This window comes from Polypterus senegalus, chromosome 2 (assembly GCF_016835505.1).
Source record: "Polypterus senegalus isolate Bchr_013 chromosome 2, ASM1683550v1, whole genome shotgun sequence".
In the NCBI taxonomy this organism is placed as follows: Eukaryota; Metazoa; Chordata; class Cladistia; order Polypteriformes; family Polypteridae; genus Polypterus; species Polypterus senegalus.
This window is the reverse complement of record NC_053155.1, coordinates 148,819,081-148,845,062: the sequence shown is the minus strand read 5'-3', so window position 1 is coordinate 148,845,062 and position 25,982 is coordinate 148,819,081. Positions and strand designations below refer to the sequence as shown.

The following is a 25,982-nucleotide window of genomic DNA, read 5'->3' as shown; positions in this document are numbered from 1 at the left end:
ACATGCAAAAGAATAAGAAATCAGGAAGGGGCAAATAGTTTTTCACACCACTGTATATGGGATATTAATATTTAATAATATAAAAACCCTAAAATCAACCAGAAATCAAGTGGATAAATGATAAATACAAGATATGTTCCTATCTAGCAAAAATGTGGCCTTTAAATGCCATTAGGCATTGTCTCCTCTGGAATTCTCTTCCTGTCACCGTTCTCTCTGTCTCTCCAGCTAGGAATTCAGAAATCTTTGCATCGGTGTAGGGTTGTCTGCTCTCTAGTATACAGAAAAAACATTTCCATGCAGACATTAGAGGCGCTTTACACCCCAAACCCCAGAATACCACAACTTCGAATATTGTTCAAAATAGACTTCTTTTATATCACACAACACTTATTTACGGGCCAGTGTAATCAAAATAACAATGAATACCTTTCACCTTCCTGTTATTTCTCCTTGCTCACCTCCGCTCCCAACTTCGACTCACGTGAATGAAGGGGAAGTCTTTAATCCAGACCATAGTCAGAAAGCACTTCGTCTATAACTGCTTTTTGCCTGGGTAGGCAGACTCTATTTCTCCATCTGTATCTTCTGTCATAATTGGCTTAACCAACTGAGCTTAATGGACTGCATAGTCTCCTATCATTAGTCATCATTTACAGTACAGTGTTTATCATTTCAGTATTTATATTTATCTGTGCTTTTAAAGTAAAACTAGTAATAAATCTGAACAAGAATGCAATAAGATATATCCTCATCCATCCATTCCCAATAGCTCTCAGCAGAATCAACGGAAAGGCAGAAACAAACACTAAACACAAGAGATGACATGTACTATACAATTTAAATAATAAAAAATAAACCAAAATAAATGAATTTTAAAGGCAATGATGATCTCTAATTAAACAGCCCTAAAAACCTTTGAACAAATTAACATGAATTTCTTCACAAACCTGCATATTTCAATACAGGGTTGCAGCAGCATTAGAATAATTGTATAAAATAAATACAAAAAATATATTATATATTATAAGTGAAATATATGGAAAATAAAATCAAACTAAGTTTACAAATTTAAAGAGTGTTTTCATTGTCAGCAGTGTTTATTTACTGTACATACAGTGGTCGAGGTGTAGATTTTGGGGGGACAAACTGAAGCAGCACTTATCTATTATATATTGCCTTTCAAATCTGTGTATTATATAGTGCCTTTCATATCTATCTATCAGTCTAACTGGCCATTCCACATGCTCTTATGTTCCTCATCATAGTGTCAATGCACATCTTGGTCTGTCCAGTACCAGACCCATAGGACAAATCCAGGCTAAAATGTATTATAAAATGTATTATACCCTTTCCACCATGCTGCCCAATCTGATGCCAGCTTTCCCATTTCTGCAGTGCTTCAAAACTTCAGTCTATGACATCCACAGTTCCCATATTCTTCCCATAACTTTCTCTATAGATGTGTGTAGTACTAGGGTACCTATACTTATAGATGTGGAAAGGAACAGGTGCACCAAATTTTATACTTCATCTGTCTCTAAATTGCCAAATCCTCTGCCAACTTGCCCAGTTCCCCGTTCTGCCAAAACCCACACTATAATGTTCAGAGCCCCACCTCCACAATCTTCCAACAACATGGACTTCTGTCTGTTTGATAACACATCCATAACATAAGTCCAGTATGTATGAGTGGAAAACATTGTTCTGCTGTTATTGACAATTTTGAATACTTATTTTATTCCCTTATTTTAGTTGTAACTTGAGTAATTGTGTTTTGTTTTTGATTTTATTGTACATCTGCTGCCAGTCTGCCTGGTCCTACGCAATTTTGCCAGGCTTACCTCACCCAGACAGATATTATTATTGCAAGATCCACAAAACCTATCTTAAAACATAACTCGCAACTCCAACCTGTCTTGTACTTTACCAACAGGACAAGTCCAGCCTAAATCTTATCCTGCTTTTGCGATCAGGATACCTAGATTTCCTTGAACTTAAATGTTGCCTTCCTTTCCTTTAGGCCTGAAACTTCTCAGTTTCGTTCTGATTGAATTGAGTTATTTCACTAAGCCTGCCAAAAAAGGTTTAGCCTCATACTATTGTCTAGAACAGTATTTGCAAAACTTTTTATATGCAGTGGCACACTTTTTATAACCAAAATCATCCCAAGACATGCCACTGTCTTACTAACCACAAACACATATACTGTACAGTATAACTCATGCCTGAAGAAGCGGGACTACCAGAGAAGCTGGTAAAAAGGGATCTCCAAGATCAGCGTTTGCAGACATGGCATTTAATGAGCACTTTGGTGGCATCTCCAAGCTGCTTTGCCCCTTTGTCCGCCCCACTCTGCCTCAGAGGCAACCCACATGCCCACTATCCACCAGCCATGTGAGGCTCACTGGTGACCACACACCCAGAGCAGATGGACTCTAGCAGCCAGAAGACATGCCCAGAGTGCTCTAACATGGCGATCGTGGAGCTCCTTTTATGCCAGCTTCTCCAGGTAGACCTATCATCCTCAGACCGGTCTAGAACACCTGCAGAACCTGTGTGCAAAACAATCTATGTGTAAGATTGTTCGTGATCACTTTCCTGCTGTTGAATTCTTAAGTCAGGTCAGTCTGGTCCACATTCCTTTATCTTCTTTTTTTTTTCAAGTAAATGATTTATGAAGGGGTATTTTATTAAAAAAAATAACCAAATTTTCTTTGATTTCTGAAGTTCCACTTGAAGTTGCGCTCTCCCTACAGTTGCACTTGCTCATCTTGTTAATAGCGGGTTTGAAGTTTGAACCATTGATATGAACTTGAAATAGTGTGTTGATGATTCTCCAATCGAATTTGATTAAAAAAACCTAAAACAATACTAATTTGCTTCCAATAAATGTGTGAGAGAGCTGCATCCCCAGAAAAATCTGAAAGCAGCCAGTTAAAGGGCAGTCTCACGTCACCTGCTTGCCAAAATATCAAGAACTTACATACACTCATTTGGCCAGCGCCCTTCTCTCAGAGAGTATAGGTATTCACACACAAATTAAACAAGTACAAGTCCGGACCAATTTTTAGTGAATGTTGATATGTGCGGACACCAGTCACGTTGTGCAAATAAACACATTTATTTCATGATTATTTTGCATTACCTAATTAATTTCAGTAGAGTTTTTAAAATATTTTTTTGTGGGTTGGGTTTACTGCGGCGCCTCAGCGTCCCACATTATAAACCGCCACTGACCTAAAGCTAAAACATTCCATACTTTATATGGACGCTGCCTTGACAAACAATGCTGGAAATCAAGATGTAATTAAACATAAATATTACGGCCATCTGCATTATATTTTTGCTGCAACTTCAAAAGGGGTAAAAGAGAAACTGAGTTTAGTTTAGCCCTATATGTTAATTATTAACTGTTGGCTCCTGTGGATAGCAGTCAACTGGTGTCCCTTGCTGTGCGGTATTAAGTCAGGTGAGGTTCAGCACATGTAATCTGTTGTCCACTGGCTTTGTTTATTTGTTTGTTTGTTTTTATTTTTGTCTGGGTTGTTTTCTGTGTGACCTGTGCCCCATGTTGTTTTCTGTTTGATGATGTCACTCTGTATCCTCTTACAATTCCATTTTTGTACAGGGTTGTGTTTTCATGTGACACATTCATTTTGCAGCTGCACTTTCCACTGACATCTTTTAAGCAAATTTGCTTGAATCATATGGATGTCATGCTTTGTAAATACACTACTATGTTAAAAGTTAAATTATTAACAATAAAGTATAAATATATGTATTTTAATAAAACCATCTAGATCTTAATTTTTGACTAATTTTACAGTTCTAGTACAATTTGTATGTTTTATATTAAAAATCGAAATTGAAATAAAAAATGTAAAACAAATTACAGCATTGCTTTTGTAAGACCCAAAAGCCATATTGTGATTCTTAAGGTGTGTGGAATGCCCTGATATGCTGTAAATAGTATAATTATAGCAACATTACATAAATAATGAACGTTTTATAGAAAAATATAAATATAACATCTAAATGTAAAAAAAATTTTGTGACAATATAATTATATTAATTTTTATGAGTTTCAATTACAATAATAAAAACATCTATAGCTGCAGGTGGCAGTTGCAGGTCTGGTGTAAAAGTGCAGTTAATGTCTTATATGGTAATTGCTGCATTATGTAACAAATCTCTTTTCATAAACAAAATTATGGTATAAGGATGCAGAACAAGAGTTAATTCCCATTTAGCTAAAGTACTAATTACAGATGGACAGAGTTGTCTACACAGTGTTGTAGTGAAGAGTTGACTTATGAGTGTTGTTTTTTCATATCTTACACCAGACAATGTTAATTCATTTCCAAATCAAGTGTTATTTTATAGTGGCAATAATGTACACTCTTCTAGTGTAATTTACGCTTATGGGCAACGATCCCATGGTTTTTGTGGTTTGCTGAAATGTCAGCTTCTTTCGTGCACAAGGCAGAGGTAGTGTGCTTTTAATTCAGATTTATACTGGGATAGTTTAGATATTTTAAACAAATTTAAAAATTATAGTTGCAAATTTTCACAAGACTTTTTATAATGTTATATTAAAGTGAATATATTTTCTTACAAGTGTAAATTCAGTTGATAGTGTTTGTTGTTTAGGTGAATATAAAATTAAACAAAAAATGTATAAAGAATTAAAATTATATCTTTTTGTCCTGTGAACTAATGTTTCTTAATGAGAGTTTAACAGGTATTTATGATGTCTAGTTAGAAATGTCACATGAACACATGAGAATGCAAGATTTATAAGTATTAATGTCACATTTAAGATTATAATTTTATAAACAATACATCTAACTGAATTTAGTTCAACACAAAGCTGTTGTAACAGTAAAGTGGATACCCCTGCCACTTCATAGATCCAGGACGTTGGGTTCAAATCCCACAGCGGGTTGTTGTCTTTGTGTCATTTACACATTATTCTTATTTCACACCCACACAAATATACAGGGCCAGTTTTTACGAATGCCAGTTAATCTAGCCTGCACGTCTAGAAAGATTTGTAAGGATAAAGATTTCACACAGATAACAATCAGAAACAACAGTGACAGTGCTATCCGCTAAACCACCAATATGATTTACTTAGTTATTTAATGCATAGGGCCTCACAGTGGCACAGTGCGTAGAGCTGTCACCTCATAGACCCAGTGCTCTAATATTCAGAATACAAATGTCCATAATACTTACAATTCATGGAAGTTACAATTAGGAAGCAATTGAGGACAAAAATCTAACTAAAATACATGAACTGTACAGACCAAAGCTGTTCAATTCAAGAGTCAGCTAAAACGTAACCATTCTTCAAATTTATAAAATTTCTATTACTGTACAACAGTGATCAAGAGTATGAACATTTATACAGTATATACAGCCAAAGTTTCATATCTAGTTTAGTTTTCTGTTTAGTGACGTCTGCTGCTGAAATTTGCTCTTCCTCACAAAGTAAAAAGTGCGTATAAAAAAACAAATGATTGGATCAATGAAAACATACCTTTGTTTTGTTAAAAACAGATTTGTTGAAGTTATTCTAGTTGATGCAAATGACAACATGCATGAGAAACATTCTGTATGAATTCCAGTATTTAATGTTAATTTTATTTACAGTTAATTATCCCCTGTATGGTACAAGAAAGGGAGGCACAAATATCTCTGCTTAACAAAACCTCTGAAATTGTGTAGCAAAAAAGTGAAATATAATGCAAAGCATTTTTTCTATTATTTGTACTTGTTATTTGACAATAGACCTAAAGAGTTCTAACATAACTGGTTCGAGTTTTGACAGTCTGGGAAAAGGTGAACTGGAGCACATAATCTAGATAAGTTGAGTCCTAATATGGCAGAACATACATGGCCAAACACAATCGCATGCACCCTGGAGGATGTCCTTTGTGACCAAAGTAGCAAATGCCATTGTTAGATAGCTTTAGTCAGAGCTTGCAGGATTCCATTTAAGATGAATTCCTCTCAGGCATGACTTCTCTTCAGACGTCTTCTGGGAATTGTAATGTCTGGCAGGCCTCACACTAGAGACTGTGATGTGTACTTCAAGGCGCAAGGGCAAGTGCTTCAGCCATGAAACAGGACCATCAGGACCATTAGGCTATCCTCCAGTAGTGTACCTTTCTGTACTGTAGAGATGTATCCTTTTTTTTTTTTTTCAGAAATTACCTACATTTATTAGCTCTGGAGCAAATAAAACAGCAAATCCAAATTAGAGTCGTATTTGTTATATCAAGAAATATAGTCTTACAGCTTTCAGTAAAAATAAATTTATACTCTGTTATTAAAAGACAAAACCTACATTTGTTAAACAGATCACAGATATATTTCTGAATAGACTGTATTGCAAGGCTTCTCAAGCTTACTCTAATTTGTTTTGTAACATTTGTAGGAGCTCTCCCAGACTTCTTTTAAATGTCTATACTGATTCCTTTATTCATGAAATCTTATTCAGTGTCATAGAGAGATGTTTTAAACCTAGCTTTTCTTTAACAGTATTTCAGGAAAAATATAAAATTGTAAGATTTCATCATAGTACTTTGCACAGTCTGTGAGATGCATGAACTTAACATGGTGACCCTAATAGTCTTCTACACTATTTTGATGAATATGTTTAACTGAATTTATATTAAGTTGGCACTTTGGAGACTGTTGTTGAATAGTGATTGCTGATGTCTTATGATATATGTTTGTAGTGTTGTTTTAGTTATATGATCATCACAATGTCAGATTCCTTGCAACTAACATTTTATGGGTCTAAAGTAAAGTAAAATGAGAAACTCTAACATCACAAATGAAGGCTTACTTAAAACAACCATCATTTATTTAAAAATTCTGGATTCTCCTCCTTTGAATATTTCAACATGTCAGTCTCTGCTAATTTTTCTATACAAAATTAAGTTTCCTCTAGCTACATAAAGAATGGCAATTTCAGTTGTGACTGTTATTCTCAATGCATTTTGGGTCCTGTCATTCCTTCACCAGTCCAGAATACTATTTTGTTTCTAAGCTATTCTAAATTTTTTTTGTATGCTATGCGTAATTGTTCTGATAAAACAAGAAGTCTTTCATAACTCATTCTCAGACTTCCTTGGAAAATACTTCAGGGTTCCTCCATATGATGACTTCAGATCTTCTTGCCTGTGATGTACAGATGATGCCAACCAAATTCTGTTTTGGAGGCAAATTAAAATCATGCTGTGAACCACCATACCTTGAACTAACATTTTAACCAGATTGATCAGAGATTGATCTTGACACAAATTCCTTAACATTTTGTTATTGAGTAAATATATATAGGGTGGTCCAGATCTAATTATGGAATTTTCATTTTGCTATAACTTATTAAGTTTATTATAGAAAATCACCCGAAAAATCCCCGCATAATTGAGAAGTGTCCAGGCGAACTGATGACATGAAGAATCTTCTTTGCACCGAACTGGAATATATATATACCGTTTTTACTTGTGTACCACGTGCCCTCATGTAAGACGCGCACCCTAATTTTTACAAAGAAAAACGCAAAAATCGTTTTGCCCCGTGTACAACACGCGTTGTGATTGTATAGGAAGTGTTTAGGGCACATTTTCCGTGAAATGCCTTCTGTTTTTGTTGCATGATGAAAGTTTTTCTTTCTTACGTCGCCAATCTTGAACACATGACTCTGGAACACTATACGTGCAACCTGCTGCCCGATTTCCTATTTTCTCTGCTTCCAAAATCACTTTTAGTTTCTCTCTCACCGTGAATGAGCATAAATGCTTACTACTATCCATGACGATGCCAAACTGAATCAAAAACAAGAGCAAGAGAAAGAGCGAGAACGCGATCGAGCCCAAGCAGAAGAAGTAAACATTGCAGAATTACATTTCTTCGTGTATGACGCACACCTGATTTTGTAATGCTAATTTTTGGGAAAAAATGTGTGCATGGTACACGTGTAAATATGGTGTATATATATATATATATATATATATATATATATATATATATATATATATATATATATATATACAGTATATGTATATCAATAGAAACAGTGACCAAATAAATAATTGTTACAGTTAAATATGAGGAACAAAATAATTAGATTTGGATATTAACAAAAATTATGTGAAATTGCCATAAAAAAGTAACACAAGACACAAAAAATCTACATAGCCCCACTTTCTTATTCTCTTCATTTCTATGTTATTCTCATATGAACACATGCCCTGGAATGGCAGATATAAAGCTTTCAAATTCATGTATGCAGTGTGATTTAACCTTATTAAGTTTTCACTGCGAATTTGGCCAGATCATTTTCTGGTTAGCAATAATATATTCAATCTGTTTAAAAAAAAAAAGAGAGAGAGATGAGAGTAATGTTAGCACACAGGTTCTGGAGACAAATCATGACACAATCAATAGAAATTTCTGCAAAACTACAGAGGAACCTAATGATGTATGCTAGTCTAGAAAGCGTCATAAGCATTTTTTTATTGCTAGGAATTAATTTTTCCAATTTTATCACATCGGTTAGAATATTAGAACAATACAACAATCTAGATGAGAACAGTCCATTCAGCCTAACAAAGCTCTTCATTCCTGTCCACTTACTTATTTTAAAAAACAAGACTAGTTTTGAAAGACCCTAAAGTCTTACTGTCTACCAGGCTACTTGGTAACTGATTCCAAGATTCTATGGTTATATGTGTAAAGAAAAACTTCCTAATGTTTTTGTCAAATTTACCCTTAGCAAGTTTCCAGCTGTGTTCCTGTGTTCTTGATGAACTCATTTTAAAATAACAGTCTCAATCCACTGCACTAAATCACTTCATAATTTTAAACTTCAGTCATGCCACCTTTTAATCTTCTTTTGCTTAAACTGAAAAGGCTCAGCTCTTTCAATCTTTCTTCATAATTCAACCCCTGTAGCCCTTGAATCAGCCTAGTCGCTCTTCTCTGGACCTTTTCTAGTACTGCTATGTACTTTTTGTAGCCTGAAGACCAAAACTGCACACAGTACTCCAGTTGAGGCCTCACCGGTGCATTATAAAGCTTGAGAAGAACCTCCTTGGACTTGTACTCTACACACCGTGCTATATATCCTAACATTCTATTTGCCTTCTTAATGGCTTTTGTATGCTGTCAGGAAATTGATAGCTTCGAGTCCACTATGACTACTAAATCATTCTGCTAAGGTGTACTCTCCATTTTCAGACCTCCCATTGTGTATTCAAACCTAACATCTTTACTTCCTTTGTGTAATATCTTATATTTAACGACATTCAATTTCATCTGCCACAAATCTGCCCAAGCCTGTATGCTGTCCAAGTCCTTCTGTAATGATTTAACAGATTCCAAATTATCTGCCAATCCACCTATCTTGGAATCATCTGAAAACTTCACCAGCTCATTACTTATATTCCTAATCAAATCATTTATATATATTGAAAATAGCAGCGGCCCCAGCACTGACCCCTGTGGTATATTGCACTTAACATCAGCCAATTCTGATAAGGTTCCTCACACCATAACCCTCTTCTATTTGTGTCTGAGACAATTCTACATGCATCTACAAATATCACACTGAACTCCAACTTCTTTCAGTTTGATGTCCAACTTTTCATATGGCACCTTATCAAATGCCTTCTGAAAGTCAAGGACGGGGTGCACTGACTGTCTTTCTCAGTTCCCTGCAGACCTTTACCGAGAAATTCTACCAGGTTCCAGTACCTTAGAAGACATCACTTCCGGGTCCCGCGCCCTCAATGTTGTCACTTCCGGTACAGGCACCTCGATGGTGTCACTTCCGTGTACCAGGCCTTCGATGGCGTCACTTCTAGTCCAGACGGCATCACTTCTGGGACATGCCCCCTTGATGACGTCACTTCCTGTATGGGTCTTTAAAGCCGCCATTTTACCACCATGGAATCAGTTCTGTTTTGGACCCAGTGTTGTGAACATCTCTGTTCAATTCTACAAACCTTTTGCAGCTAGGGATATTATACGGGTGGCTGCCCCAAACCTTTTGTGATGTCTGGTCTGTGTGTATATCACAGTGGCGTAGCTGGCAGGATATCGTCCCAGAAGAAACCGGGACAGGACCTAAACTTCAGCCAGGTAGGAAAGTATCGGGGCCGAGTTTCTGGGTGGGGAGTATGTCGGGTGGTCAGGAAAGACTCGGTGCAGGCTCTGCTCCTTAAGTGCAACCCCGGGCTAGTATCTTACCAGAAGGAGAGTGTAGGGGAGACATACAGACGTGGGCTGGTTTCTGGGGATGAAACAAAAAGGGCTTATTATGCTCTCTCGGACGAGAGCTGAGCTGCCCATTGGGACCAAGGAACCAGCTAAAAATGGGTTAACCCCAGACCAGAAGGCAAGGAGAATAAAAATGTGGAAATTTGATCCTAAGGGATCAGTTCAGGGGCAAGCTATGGCCCTCTGGGAACAGGTGTCATTTTGGCTAAGGCCATTTGATTTAACCCCATTCTAAATAGCACAGCAAATAGCCTGCTTTATATTTTTACAAGGACTTCCCCAGCACTTTGCCCAGCTGGTCTGGGGAGAATTCCATTCCATGGAGAAGCTGATACAGCTCATAAAAAAACATAATCCAGCCTCGAAATTTGGGAGAGCAGAACAGTCCTCTAGTGGATTCCCTAGGGATTACGTCCTACACTATAGGTCTCTTCCACATACATCAGAGCCTGTTCTGAAGTCCCCAGATTGCTTGGCGGACAACCTATCCAGGAGCGAGGCGGAATGTAGGAGAAGGATGGAGGACGGTTTGTGTGACCTTGCTAATCCGCTGATGGTTTCACATACGGGACAAGTAGTCATAAATGGGTACAAACTCGATGTATTGTTCGACTCCGGCAACAACATTTCTATTGTTGATCGTCGATATGTCTTACCGAGACAATGGATGAAAGTAAAAACCAGTATAAAATGTATTCACGGAGACGTCCGTACCTATAAATCCGCCCTATTTTTTATTTCTCAAGGAGAGTCAATAAAAAAATTCCCTGTAGCAGTCCTCACTGATCCACCTTTTCCAGTAATTCTAGGGCGGGACTAGTCTAATAATAAATGTGGTGAGCTACAGACTACACCCAATCCACACTTGGGCCTAGTTATACATAAGAATGATTCATCTGAAGCTGTCTCCACGCTGTGTACTCAGCCGGCCGAGAGAAATCCGGAAGTCTGTGAGGAGGACAGAGAGACTCTGGGACCATCGCAGGTGGAAACATCATCCACACACGCCTTGATGGTTCGGGACGAATCTCCACCCCTTGAGGTCAACCCAGATCCTCTCTCCCAAATTCATTTTCAATTTAGAGAAACACCGGCTTCTTTTAAAAGGGAGCAATGGAATGATGACTCCCTTAAATTTGCAAAAAATGCAGTTGTTCTCGTTAATGGCCAACGCACACATCAGTCCATGCCACAAGGACCTCACTTCGTATTAGAGAATGACTTATTATATCAGGTTGCCGAGCATGAGGGGGAAGTCTGGAAGTTGTTGTTAATCCCACGAACCTTCCGGCTGCAGGTTTGTGAGTTGGCACATTTTCACCTCCTTGGCGGCCATTTAGGCACCAAAAAAACCTTAGAGCGAACTCAAACTGTTGTTGGCAGGAATAGTAATGAGGAGGTTCACTGTTTTTGTACTTCTTGTCCGGAGTGTCAATTAAGCCAAATTCCTAGAAAGGACTGTGGTCCTCTCGTTCCCCTTCCCCTAATTGATGCTCCCTTTGAAAGAATAGGGGTCGATATAGTGGGACCCATAGAACCCTCAGCCCGAGGACACAAATAAATATTAGTCCTTGTGGATTATGTGACCCGATACCTGGAAGCTGTTCCTTTGTGCTCAGCTACATCCAAAGCAATTGCACAGGAACTAATAAGGGTCTTTGCATGAGTGGCATCCCTAAAGAAGTCCTAACAGACCAGGGGACACCTTTTACCTCGGAAACGTTCAGTGAAGCGGGCAAATTACTGAAAATAAAGCACTTAAAGACTGCTGTGCATCATCCTCAAACCAACAGTCTAGTAGAGAGATTTAACCAGACTCTCAAGCAGATGCTTCGCAAGGTGGTCAGCGGGGATGGGAGGAATTGGGATCAAGTCCTCCCACTCGTTCTATTTGAATACCGAGAAGTCCCACAAGCCTCTACGGGGTTCTCATCTTTTGAATTATTATACGGTCAACAACCCCGGGGTATATTAGATATTTTGAAAGAAGGTTGGGAAGGAGAGGCTCTTCCCTCTACAAATATATTGGAATATATCACACAATTATGCAACAGATTTGGAAAAATTCAGCCTGTTCTGAAAAGTCATATGGAAGAGGAGCAAGCAGCACAGGCCCGTTAATATGATCGTAGCATGACACTCCAAGAATTCCAACAGGGGGATCGTGTCATGTTGTTGGTTCCCAACTCCCATTCCAAATTACTCGCCCATTGGCAAGGCCGTTATGAAATTAAGGAGAGGAAAGGACTTGTCGACTATTTGGTGAAACAACCTAATCATCGACCAAGTGAGTGGATTTATCATGTAAACCTGCTGAAGCCATGGAAGGATAGGGATCTCGATCCCTGCTCCATTCAGCCACGCTCATTCTTTGCTCAAATAGACAACCTTAATTTTGGTGAGAAATTAACTTTCAAACAGAGACAGCAGCTGAAGTCAGCTATCCTGTCCGTTCCAGAGGTGGTAAGTGAGAAACCCGGAAGGACCTCTCTGATTGCGCATGACATAGTGAATGAGCCTGGAGTTATCGTCCGAGAGCGCCCCTATAGACTCCCGGAGACAGGGAAATTAGAAGTGGAGCTGGAAATCAAGCGAATGCTGGAACTAGGAGTGATAGAGGAAAGTTTTAGTCCCTGGTCAGTCCAATTGTTTTGGTTAGTAAGCCAGATGGCAGTTGGATGTTTTGCAATGACTTCCGTCAGCTTAACCAAGTCTCCCAATTTGATGCTTATCCCATGCCTCGCGTGGATGACCTCCTCAAAAGGCTGGGCCAAGCAAGATTCTTGACCACACTTGACATGACAAAAGGGTACCGGCAGATTCCTTTAACGGATTCCGCAAAGGTGAAGACGCTGTTTAGCACCCCTAGCGGATATTGGCAATATCGTGTCCTTCCATTCGAGTTACACGGAGCTCCTGCGACTTTCCAATGTCTGGTGGACGAAGTGCTCCGTCCCCATAATGCGTATAGTGCTGCCTATCTGGATGACGTTGTCATCTATTCCAGCGCATGGAAGGAACACGTACAGCAGGTCAGAATGGTGTTGTGGACACTTGGAGAAGCTGGGCTCCGAATCAATCCAAAGAAATGTTTCTTCGAACTGAAAGACACTAAATATTTGGGCTACCTGGTGGGTCGGGGCACCATGAAGCTACAGTGTTGAAAAGTTGATGCCATTTTAAAATGGTCCCATCCACGAACCAAGCGGCAAGCCCAAGCATTTCTCAGATTAGCTGGGTACTAAAGCCAGTTTGTACCTCGGTTTTCTGAGAGAGCAGAGCCCTTGACTGATTTGACGAAGAGAAGAGCTCCTAACAACGTGGTATGGACTGACAAGACGGAAGCTACGTTCTGTGACTTAAAACAGGCTCTTACTTCACCACCAGTGTTGATCGCTCCTAATTTTTCTCTCCCGTTCATTCTCCAGACGGACGCTTCGGACACAGGCCTCGGTGCCGTGTTGAGCCAAAGTGTCAATGGTGTTGAACACCCCATTATGTACCTGAGCCAGAAATTGCTTGATTGAGAGTCCAGGTATGCGGCGGTGGAAAGGGAAGCCCTGGCAATTAAATGGGTGATTACACAGTTAAGGTACTACCTCTTGGGCCGGCAATTCACTCTAGTGTCGGATCATGCTCCTTTACAGTGGATGGCCCTTCACAAAGAGTCAAATCCATGGGTCACTAGGTGGTTTCTTGATCTACAACCTTACAAGTTTTCGCTCATTAATCGTAAGGGCTCTCTCCATACCAACGCTGATGCCCTCTCTTGTGCTAACGACCTCTCGGTGTAGGTCGCCCAACCCGATGGGTCTGGGCTGAGGGGAGGGCCTTGTCACACACGTGCGAGTAGGAGACAGCTGAAGGGCTTAAGTAATGTCAATACCACATCCGACCAGGGGAGGGTGGGGTGCACTGACTGTCTTTCTCAGTTCCCTGCAGACCTTTCCTGAGAAATTCTACCAGGTTCCGGTATCTTAGAAGACGTCTCTTCTGGGTCCCACCTCCTCAATTGCGTCACTTCCAGGCCAGATGACGCCCAGCCTCCTAGATGAGTCACTTCCGGGTACCGCCCTTCGATGACGCCACTTCCGGTCCAGCCGGCGTCACTGTTTTGGGCTCAGTGTTGTGAACATCTCTGTTCAATTCTACAAACCTTTTGCAGCTAGGAATATTATACGGGTGGCTGCCCCAAATCTTTTTATGATGTCTGATTTGTGTTTATATCACACATGACATCACAGAACTATAGCAGCCAATGCTGAATGAGATAGCACCCAAGTAAATAACAATGATCCTAGTAGTGGGGTAAAAATCAGTGGAAAACTTGCAAATAGATTTAAATGTGTAACATACATGCAAAAGGAAACTGTAAATAAGTTTGTATATTGTGGTTTTAAAGGTAATGTCTTTTTGCATGGACTTGTATGTGACCATGTGCAATACACAATACCCCTTTAATAGTATTACCCAGAGTGCTATGTAGTTGGTAGCAGCGGCAGTGAACAAGTAAACATCAGAGAAACTGTACTTTTTGGTTCTAGGGTGTCAAGTACCTGCGTACCTGCTATAGAATCTGTGGGGAGGCATGTCTTAGTGGATTCTATCTGCAAAAAACTTTACTGTTCTGATATTTAATTCTGTTAATTTTATCTCAACGAGTCATGGTGGCAAAGCGGTTAGAACTGCTGCCTCACAGCTCATGTCACATTTTTGGCCACAATAATTGGTCCAGCATAATTGGTAGACATTTCCCTAGTCATCAGAGACACTTAAAACACCATTGCAGCATTGCAATCCACTCAATACCAGTTCAGTTTCTCCTTCCCCATTGACTTCAATGCATTTCACTGAATTCGGGAAAGTTACCAAACATTTCTATGATTTTGTTGAACTTGAGGCAAAGTGTATTCAATGGGGGTTCGCTCACCACTAATGTCCACACAGGATTACCAGTTAACAGAATATGGATGTTTTGGGATGCGGGAGGGAAATAATACCTTGGGAAAACCCTGACAGACACAAGGAAATTAGGTACAATTAGTAGGGTGAAAGACCAAAACTGTAATGCTATGAGGCAGTAATGCTAATCACTGTGTGAACAGTATGAAAAAAAACATTTAACATCTGTCATATACCTAACCTTTGATTTTTCCTTCAATCACAGATTAATCAAATACTAGAATGAAAGAAGTTTAAAGGCATCTGACAAGGTAAAATAAAAACCTAGAAATCCACAATGAGCCAGTTTGGGGGAGACTTCAAACAGTACGACCTCCAGGTTGATGTGGATGAGCTGGAAGTGGGCAGGAAGCCAGATATCTATGACGGAGAAACATTAGGTAAAAATCTCTATGTGGAAAGCTTATTGCTCTTATTAGGTTAACGGAAACAAATTGTATTGTAAAGAAGCAATAGGCTATTGTGGTTTATTAACCTTTCACAATGATGCTGAAAAGTGCAAGTGGAGCTTGCCGTACATCTTAACGATTGACAGTGATGACAGAGGTTGCTCTAGAAGTTACTAGTCTTCTGTTTGGTAAAAAATAAATTGATTTAGATGAATTTCAGTTCATACCAACCAAACATAATTTCATCTCTTTATTTAGTCTTTTTTCTGAGACTCAATGATGCACAAGCATTTCATTCACTCACTTTAGAATTTACTTTGACTACAATAGTTGCTGCACTTTTTTTATTTATGCCTTCTTTTCTCCCTTCTCTTTTACAGCAGGATTGCTTTGATCTAATATTCAAAGGTGCCGGAATAGGGAGCAGATCCATTACTTTGTCATCTAATCCAGTGTGTCCTTTTACACCCCGCCCTGGCTCTCACTAGCTTGACAGCACAGGAACCTAATAGGTGGTTAATGACTTAATGGAACACCATAACACTGACACTGGGGTTTCAGGGCAAAACTATGCCTGCCCAACAGGCAGTGACCTTAGAAAAGAGAACACCTACACGGTAACATTTTATGTGAAGCAGAATAAGCATTCAAATAATTTTCCATGGGTCTTTATGTGGTGTAGGAGGAGGGTGGATCAATGCCTATAAGACATTCAAGGACAGGAATAGTGTAGTTTTCCAGCTGGCGACTTGAATTGCTATCCTGCTGTCCTTCAAATGCAATCCTGCAGATCAGTTATTTCAGCATCTCAAAGGTCATATATCCATTCAAGATATACTTCATCATCTGCTAAATGCCTCCTGATTTTTTCAACAATAAGATTAATAGAGAGAAAGATTTTTTCATCCTTTTGTATAAATCAGCATCAGAGCAATTTATTTTCCTTTTTTATGGTTTTTTTCCTGCATTCTAACAGCTTCCAACCCTGTCCTGCACCCTGCGTCCTATACACACAAGATTAGGCAGTAGTTTTCGCTTCATATATGTGGATATTATCAGTGCAGAAATGCAATCACAGTGCTGAGCATACAGAGCTAGTCCTTATCAAAATGTGATCAGACCTCCCTGAAGGTTGGCATTTTAAAAAATCCATTAAAAATTGTTTTAAACAGGAAAAATCAGAATACCTCATGTTTTAAAAGGCTGAAATAAAATTAGTTAGACTGAGTGGGTGAAGAACTGTGTTTCAGAGAAAGGGTTCAAAGGCTGAAACACAAGGTGGCAGCTTTCTTTTTATTATTTATTGGTCGATAACCAAGATGATTGCAATAAATAATACAGCTATTCTGTATACCTCGTTTTTGTTTGTAACTGGAACACTGAGGAGGATTATAGTTAAAAACTGTTATATAAATCAGTTTTTCACCTTATCTTCAGCTTTATTGCTTTGCATGTTTACACTTGGAAAGGGCCTTGTATTACAGCGTAAAAATGTGCTTAAAATAATTCTCAGCTAAAGTCCAACATTAAGTAATAATCTTTTTCTAAGAAAAGCCAAATATTTCTTTAAATGTGTAAAAATGCAAGCATAATATATATATATATATATAATATATATATATATATATAAAACAAAAGAAGAGCAGGCACAGCTATTTCAGGAATAAATGATAGCCGCGTGTTAATTACTAATTATTTTTAATACACACTGCAGATTCCACCAATAGGCAATTGCTCTGCCCATTTCATCAGCTTTGCCGAGTCACCTAATTAAACAAACACTATTGGTAAAAGGCAGATTAGAAGATCATTTGCAAATGAAAGCTGCTGTCTCTGTGGCTTGAAAGTTGCTGGTGTAGTTGGCGACGCTCCTGCTACTGCTGCCTCGCTGTTGCTAAGAAACTATTTCATGTGGGGCACCCAAAGTACTGCAATGTGTTCTCAATTCTGTGATAATGAATTAACTCATCTTTATGAAAAGCTGTAGTGGCATACTTCAAGGCAGTGCAAGATGCTATTAATTCTGATCCAAAGCAAATTTACCAAAAATTGCTCATTGTTGGGCAATTTCATTAATGTACTTACCTAAAAGCTAAGAAATGTACGCAACATGCTGACCTTGTTTCACGAGTATGTCTGAGTGTTCCGTTAAGTTTCTTGTTTAGAATGATGATGACTGTTATTCTTACACTATAAGTATACACAAATGTTTACTTCTGAGAGCTTCATGAAATCAATTTCCATGCAATTATGATAGTTAGAGCAGTAAAATATTTTTTTAATAAGAAAACGGTAAATTTTGTTTCAGTTTCTTTCAGTTTTGCTTAAACGAAAAACTTCCTAAACCAGCTGAATCCTTTTTTAGGTGCATTCACATATAACATGGAAAGCATCTCGTTTCAGTTACCATGTCTATCTGCTTAAAACAATCTGGTTCCCAATGGACAGATTTTGTTGAAATCTTATTCTTCAAGGATGTTTCTGAGGAAAGATCCATTTCCATTGAGATATGTTGAATATAATGCTCTTTAAAAAGTTATAAAATTGCAAAACCTCCCTTTGAAAAGCAACAGAGAATTTTCAGACTTGGCTTTCTTAAAACATTCTGTGCAACATCAATTATGGATGAGTTTAATGTTTCAAATTGGCCATGAGAAAGGTCACTTCTTCTTATATATTTTGCATATTTACTCATTAGACAGCTGACCTTAATGGTAAAATCCTGGAGTACCTGCTTGGTTGCCTGTAAAGGTGGTCTTGCACTTGTGTGAATCTCAATGATTCAGTATTTGGCTAAAATTATAATTAGTTGCCGAAGCAATACAATGATATTTTATCTGTCATGAATACATGCTGTCAATAATTTTAGCTTGAGCCTTCAAAAGAGATTTTTTTTTTATCTCTATTGGGTACTTTGAAACATGAACTTCAAATAGTGACAGACCCTTCATAACCAACAACTAAAAATACAACCACAACTGATGCCACTTATTCATCACTCAAGTTGGACTTTGCTGTCTATGAAAACTATTTAGACAGACAGACAGACAGACAGACAGATAGATAGATAGATAGATAGATAGATAAATAGATAGATAGATAGATAGATAGATAGATAGATAGATATGCAGCCATTATTCATAATGGCACTCAGTTTTGTTTTAATTTACTCCTTTGTTACTACATCCTGAAGGGTCCAGAGTGCATGTCATAACTGAGCCTGCCCTTTTAATCAGCGTATTGGTTTGATGGGCATCTTTTGATGTGATGTTACCAGCCCAGCACACCTCAGTGAAAAAACATTGCACTGACCATCACATTTCAGCAAGCACAACCCTATTTGAGCTACATTTTTAATTACACTAATGATATTGTAAAATGGTAATATAAAACATATTTTTATATAACCTACTAACCCATGCCCTTACATTCTATTTATTCTATTTTATTTATATTTTAATATCACTTGCTATTATAAAAATATTTGATAAACAAAATAGTGATTACTAACTCTTTAATAAGCGACTAGAAATTTGTAAAATGCAGCAGCTTTCAAAATCGTTACCCGAGTCTCTGAACACACCTAAATGTTACGTCATGTGTACATTTTGTTACTTGTTAAAATCAGCAAAGTAGCCAAAGTCTATCAATGTAAACCCCTGATGGAGTCACTAGGCTATCATACAGTCATACAGGGTGAATTTAGAGTTCATCCAATAAACCTGTTATACTGTACATGTCTTTAAAATGTGGAAGGTATACCAGAGAACTTGTGCAAACTCCAGAAATCCCAGCTGAGATATGGACTCAATGAGAACACATTCCACCTTTTAAATAAACATACAAAAAACTGTGATGATGTATTAGTTTGGGCTTGAGTTTGTTTATTTGCTCAAACTATTGATTAAACTTTCTTCACTTTTTTATTTTTGTCAGTAACTGCAGTTTAATTGTTTTTTGGTTTTGTCCTAAAATAAGAAATATCACTTTATACAAAAGAATGCTAAGGGCTTAAGCAATTTTTTCCCTGTCTATGTGTGTCAATAATTAATGGTATTAATAACTCCAACTTGGATGTGGTTCAGAGGATGTTCCTAGCAAGGGTAGAGGAGGTGCATGAACTTTTTAATACCGTAGAGCAGTCCAATGATAATTTCTGAGAACCTTCCTAAGCCTAAAAGAAATTTGTAATGAGTTTGTCATATTTCTACCTTTCTGCTATCCATTAAGCTCTTTATTGATTGAATAAGAACAACTTTTCTTAGTCTTTGTAGCTAATTCTTCTTCTTCCCTCATCAATCAAGACCTGCTCCTTCAGATCTTCTTTTACTTCATCCACCTACCTCTGCTTTGGCCTCCCTCACTTTCTGTTCCCCTGTACTTCTTTTCCCATTACTCTTTTGCCCACATATTCATTGTCTGTCCTCATTACATGTCCAAACCACTTCAACCTACTTTACTGTACATTTTTAGATTCTTCTCCCTCTTTTGTTGTACCTCTGATTGTCTCATTTTTTTATGCAGTCCTTTTTGTATCCCCACACTTCCATGTCAACATTCTCATTTCTGCCACATCTAACTTCTTCTCTTGTTCTCCCTTTACTGCCCATGTCTCAGCCCCATACATCATTGCTGGTCTTACGACTGTCTTAAAAACCTTAATTAATTCTTTGATCACACAAAACTCCTGATATCTTCATCCAATTGTTCCATTCATTCTGTACTCTATGGGTTATGCATCTAGTTTTTCATCTCAGGCTAGCAATGATCCTAGATATTTAAATTTGTCCACTCTTTTCAGTAGCTCCCTCTGCAGGTTAATGTCCCAATCCTGATCAGCATTAAATCTCATATATTCTGTCTTCCTATTTATCTTTAACCCTTTATCTTCCAAAGCCCTTCTCCATTCTTCCAACTTCCTCTCCACTTCTTTTTTGGTGCTACACCAAAACCCATGCACCAAGGGAATTGGTATTTTATTCCATGACTCAAGATACCCATAACCAAATCAAAGAGGTAAGGACTTAAAGAAGATCCCTGGTGCAGACTTACTGTAATTGGGCTCTTGTCTGTTACCCCAACATTGCTTTTGACCTCCTCACTCCCTCATGCATATCCTAGACAATGCTTACATATTTCTCTGTTACTCATTTCTCTCATATGCACCTTCCGACCTCTTGATGTAGTACTCTATCATAAGCCATCACCAAATAAATAAACACCATATGAAAACCTTTCTGTTTTTCTCAATGTAAAGCCTGCATCTGTTGATCCTCTCCCTGGCATAAAACCAAACTGCTCATGGTTGTCTTCTCCCTAAGTATTCTCTATATAACCCTTTCTCAAATGTTCATCGTGAGTCACATCAGCTTTATACTTCTATAGTTTCCACAATCCTGAATATCGCCATTCTCCTTATAAATGGGTACAATCTCACTGATCCTCCACTTCTCTGGTATTCTGTCCTATTTACAGATCTTCTGTATTACACCTCCACACTTTTCTTACACTCTTCCACGGTTTTGCTAGTATTTCATCAATCCTTTCCAATTTTTCATTCTTGTCTGTGCCTCCTTTACTTCCTTCCTACTTATTTTTGCTTCTAGTCCTTCATTTGGGACTCCACCCCCAAACCCTAAACTTGAATTGTTTTCATTCAACAGCTTTTCAAAGTACATCTTCCATCTATTCTTGATTCTACATATCATGCTCATTTAAGACTACATCTTGCTCATCTTTCTTCAGGTTTAACTGGCTAAAATCCTTCCTAGTCTTGTTCCTAGCTTTTGCTATTCTAAAAATCATTCTCTCTCCCTCTTTTGTCTCCAATTTTTCATAAACCTCCTCCAAAGCATGTGCCTTGGCTCTTGTCATTGGCCTCTTTGTGTCATTGTTTGTCTATCTATCTTCCTTCTTCCTTGATTGCTACAATTTCTTCTTTGCCTCCTTCTTAATGTGTTTTACATCCTGCACCTCTCCATTCCACCATCATGTCTCTTAATCCAGAGGTATTTTCCTTCCTGTCATCCTACTCAAAACCTATTCACCTACTCCTAATACAACTTTGCTATTCTTCTCCCATCATTCCTCCACACTCTTAAATGACTGCACTTCATTTAAAGCTTTCTCCCTAAACCTGTTCTTAAGCTCTTCCTCTTTTAATCTCTACCACTTTATACTTGGAGCCACTTGATCTGGTTTTATTCTTCTACTGATTCTGATCTCCCAGTCCATCACCTTCTTTATGCTGCACTGTCACAGATTCTCCATCTATGACCTTACAATTCTTTCTTTCACATGAGATCTTCTATACATTAGTAGACCTATTTGGCTTTCCCTTCCATCACTACTTTAAATCACAAGCCGATTTACTTTCTTTTGAAAGTAATGTATTAACTATTACCAAATCAGATTTCATGGAAAAATCTACTATATTCTCCCCTTCTCATGTCTTTCCAATACTCCCCACGCTCCATGTACCATCTCTGTCATTTCTCTACTTTTTCCCACATGCCTCTTTAGATAACCTCCAACAATCACCTTTTCTCCATCTTGTACTGATCTAAGCTCTTCACCAATTTGTGCCCAGAAACCACTCTTCTCCTCTTCCTCACAACCCACTAGTGGAGCATATGCACAAATGACATTAACTACAGTCTCACCAAGGTCAAATTTGACACTCATCACCCTATAATTCCCCCTACTTAAATTAACAAGACTATCTTTTAGCTGTTTGGATACTACTATACCTACACCATTTCTCCCTTGCTTATTTACTCTAATGTACTCCAGGCCTCTTCATATTTTCTTGCCTTATTCCCTTTGCATCTTGCACATACAATTCTACTCTTCTCCTTTCCATCAAATCTGCCAACTCTCTTCCTTTCCTAGTCATTGTCCCAACATTCAGTGTTCCCACTCTTACCATTAATGTACCCTTTTCTTTCCCCTCCTTGTCCTCTTCTTCTGCTTCTTAGTCTTTGTAACTAATTAGCTCATTATAGAGCTCTATTTTGGCATTTGTTTGTGGCTTTCTCATGTTCCTGAATACTAACTTGTTTTGTGACTTCATGCTTTTTCTTGTATTTGTGTTTCTCTTTACTGGGCACATTTCCAAAAATGGTTTGATGCCCATTTCACTTCTTTGTATTAATGTCAAAGAAAGGTACTGTTGGCTGTTTTTGATGTTTACTCTGGGAGAAGCAGACAAAATGAGAGTCAGCATCAAACTCAAATCAAAGACTATCATCTCTCCCTGTTTAAGAAGGGATGTATTTTCTTGTGTAACTTGAACAACAGGCCAGAGCAGAGACATTGAGGTACCTTGTGGCATTGTTTATATGTGAGGACATGAAGGTGTGTGAAATTAATCAGTGTATTAGGGCCAAGACTGCAGTACTCTGGTGACTGTACTGGACTATGTTGGCGAAGCAGAAGGTAAATGTTTGGGTTACAATTCTTGGTTTACAGATATATCTATATACCAGTTCTCACATAATACCATGAATTGTGAACAGCAACTATGAAGAATCTGAGTAACCTGATCAAAGACAGAGATGTAATGAAGAGTATAGTAATGGAGATCTCTGTTTCAACTTTTAACCACTAAATGCATAGCTTGATAGTGGGAAATTGATGCAGGTATGAATGGCTGCTACAAACATTTTTGATTGAGTATTTATATTCTCTATTTTTCAGAACAAAATGTAATTCCCTTCAGTGCAATATATACTTTTCTTCCATTCAAGTCACCAGAATGCAGAATCTTCCTAGAGAATGTTCCCATTTTTGTACGTGTAACAGATGTAGAAAGATTTACTTCGAGTGCAAGGGTAAGTCATTCTGTATATTTATTTATCTGTTCATCTGAATGTGTTTATGACTATAGTGTTAAAGTTTAGCCTGAGGCAGTGCTCCCTGAAACATATGTCAATTCTTAGCATGCACTCGATTCAGTGCATCACCTGAGTGCTTTGGGGTGATGCAAGTTATAAAAGAATGTTAGTCTTACAGAAGAGTAATCTCATTTTTCTTTTGTATATCAAACCTGCAACAAGCCATTTTCCTTTTACTTTTTTGTGGATTATGAAACCATCACACTTAGAATTACAGTTCTTTCCTGGATTTAAGTTCTTTGTTCATTGTCTGAATTGTTAGTTGGAGTTGTTAATTGTTTATTTTGAGTTATCATTATAAGGAGCATGTGCACCTTCCATTTGATCATCACTTGACATTTGATGATGCGGAGGGACAAGGATAACAAAGGGTTTCTCTCCTGGGGATTTTTCCATACCTCTCCATCAAGTTCATCTGGTAATCAGGACTTTGTTTTTGAACTGTGCTGGTGTTTGTTAGCATTTTGTTGTGTCACTGTTGTGAGTTATTAGGATAGCTTCTTGTAAATAGTTTTAGATTTGGGTTCTAAATAGTATTTTGAATACATTTTTACATTATTTTACCTAAGTGTGTTGTGTCTTTTTGGAGGTGTGCAAGTCAGACCAGGCTGGGTGGTGTCCATGCTGCCCCATTAAAAACAAATCTAAATAAATGTTAGTAGCTCAGCAGCTTAGATTTTGGCGAGTTGTCATGTCTATTGAAAGCCTAGGGAAGGGTAAGGAGCTTGAGGTGAATGCTCCACTCATGGACTTGAGACTGGTTCCAAAAGTATCCCATGTATCACTCAGAGATCCTCCTGAGGTTAATGAGGCCACAAGCCTCGGTGTGCATCTGCAGCCTGAAGCCAAAAAAGAGCAGCGAGGCACAAGTTCTGCAAGACCTGAGAGTGCACCTAGAACATCTGGAGGCACGTGTCAACAACATGATTCAGGGTTTTAACAATAGTGATAAGACTGTGTATGACCTCATTGATGCAACAGCTGCCCAAGTATCTGTTGATGTGCCTGTAAGGGTTCGACCTCTTGAAAAATAATTTGTGCGGTACATACAGTGCCTGGAGGATACAACAGAGGAGGAAGACTGGAGGCAGATGCAGGAGAGCTGGTGCGACCTTTTCACAGCCACTGAAGCAGTTGATCCCTGCAATGAAGTATGGGGAACACATTTTCATTGCTGCTCTGTTTTGTAGATTAGGGTTAGAAGTTGACCTGTTCGTGGAGCTGCATGCATTGAGTGATGTGGAGCTGCAGGGATTCCTTAATGCAACAATCAGTGGTTTATCTCACTCTTGCTGAAATGCATGCCTTCCTTTGTAATGTTTACCAGACACTGTTGGCAGAGAACTTCTGTACATTGTAATGAACATCATTGAAATTCAGGAACCTTGTTTTTAAATTTGGTAGTTTGTGTCTTAAGTGGTGGCATCATATAAGCAAGGAGGAGACATTTTGACATGTTCTTGAGATGTTTGTTCTTGTTTGGCTATTACATTTAGAGGGTGGTGACATCATCTGATATGCTGCTAAATCTGTGGTCCTGAGTGGAAAAGGACTGCGCTGCCATTAAGGTTTTTGCAGACCTCATAGGGTGGCATGCTTTGGGAGGCACCCTGTACTAAACTATGAAGGAAAGCCACAGCTGGACCCTGCGTCAATGTCACTATAGTACATGTTATCCTGTCCCTCTCAGGTACAAGTTGTCACTGCTGGTGCCTTCGTAGATACTGGCAGCAGTTTTACATTAATGAAATGTAAGTTGGTGGAAAGCTTAAAGTGCATTCATGAGATACTTAGAGATTTTGCACAAATTAAATTCTTTCTAGCAGATGGGATGGTGCCATGGTGAAAAAGGTAAGGTATGTCATCTTTCGTTATCTATTAAGAAGTGTAGATTTCTCCATCGTCAGCTTAGGTTCCTTGACCATGTGGTGTCAATGGGTGGGATGAAGGTTGACCCAAAGACATGGTTTACCCAGTGTCTCATAAGGTATAATGTCTCCAGTGGTTCCTGGGGATGGCTGAGTGGTTCCACAAATTTATTCCAACTCCACAACACCATTGTTACATCTGTGGTTAAAGGGGTCATCTTGGAAGTGGTCTCAAGCATGCCAAGACTGCTTCAATGCATTGAAAAGAGCTTTGGCATCGTCTCCAGTCTTGGAAAAACCAAATCTATCTATTACATTTGAGAAACACACAGATGAGAGTTACCAAATGGATCAGGAAGTGGAAAGATTATTAGAGTAACTTACACTTCAAGATAATTAAAATGGTGCCATGCATAACTATTGCATTACCAACAATGAACGCCTCACAGTTGTGTGAGCTGTTGAGAAGTGGCGACATTTCTTTGATGGGACAACATTTGAAATGTACATGGACCACAGATCTCTGACTTGGGCTTTTGATTGCTCAAATACCACATCTAGGCTAACAAGAT

The 25,982-nt window shown here is 38.4% G+C and overlaps 1 protein-coding gene across 3 annotated transcripts in view; it reads left to right on the top strand.

Annotated features, from left to right (window-relative positions):
- si:ch211-168k14.2 (phospholipase D1) overlaps window positions 1–25,982 on the top strand; it is a 213,282-nt gene that overhangs the window by 33,231 nt on the left and 154,069 nt on the right. For all 3 annotated transcript variants that reach the window (XM_039744794.1, XM_039744793.1, XM_039744795.1), the window contains 2 exons: window positions 15,464–15,638; window positions 23,346–23,479. In XM_039744794.1, the coding sequence (XP_039600728.1) occupies window positions 15,536–15,638; window positions 23,346–23,479 (237 nt within the window). In that variant the 5' untranslated portion in view covers window positions 15,464–15,535. The remainder of the gene's footprint in view (window positions 1–15,463; window positions 15,639–23,345; window positions 23,480–25,982) is intronic.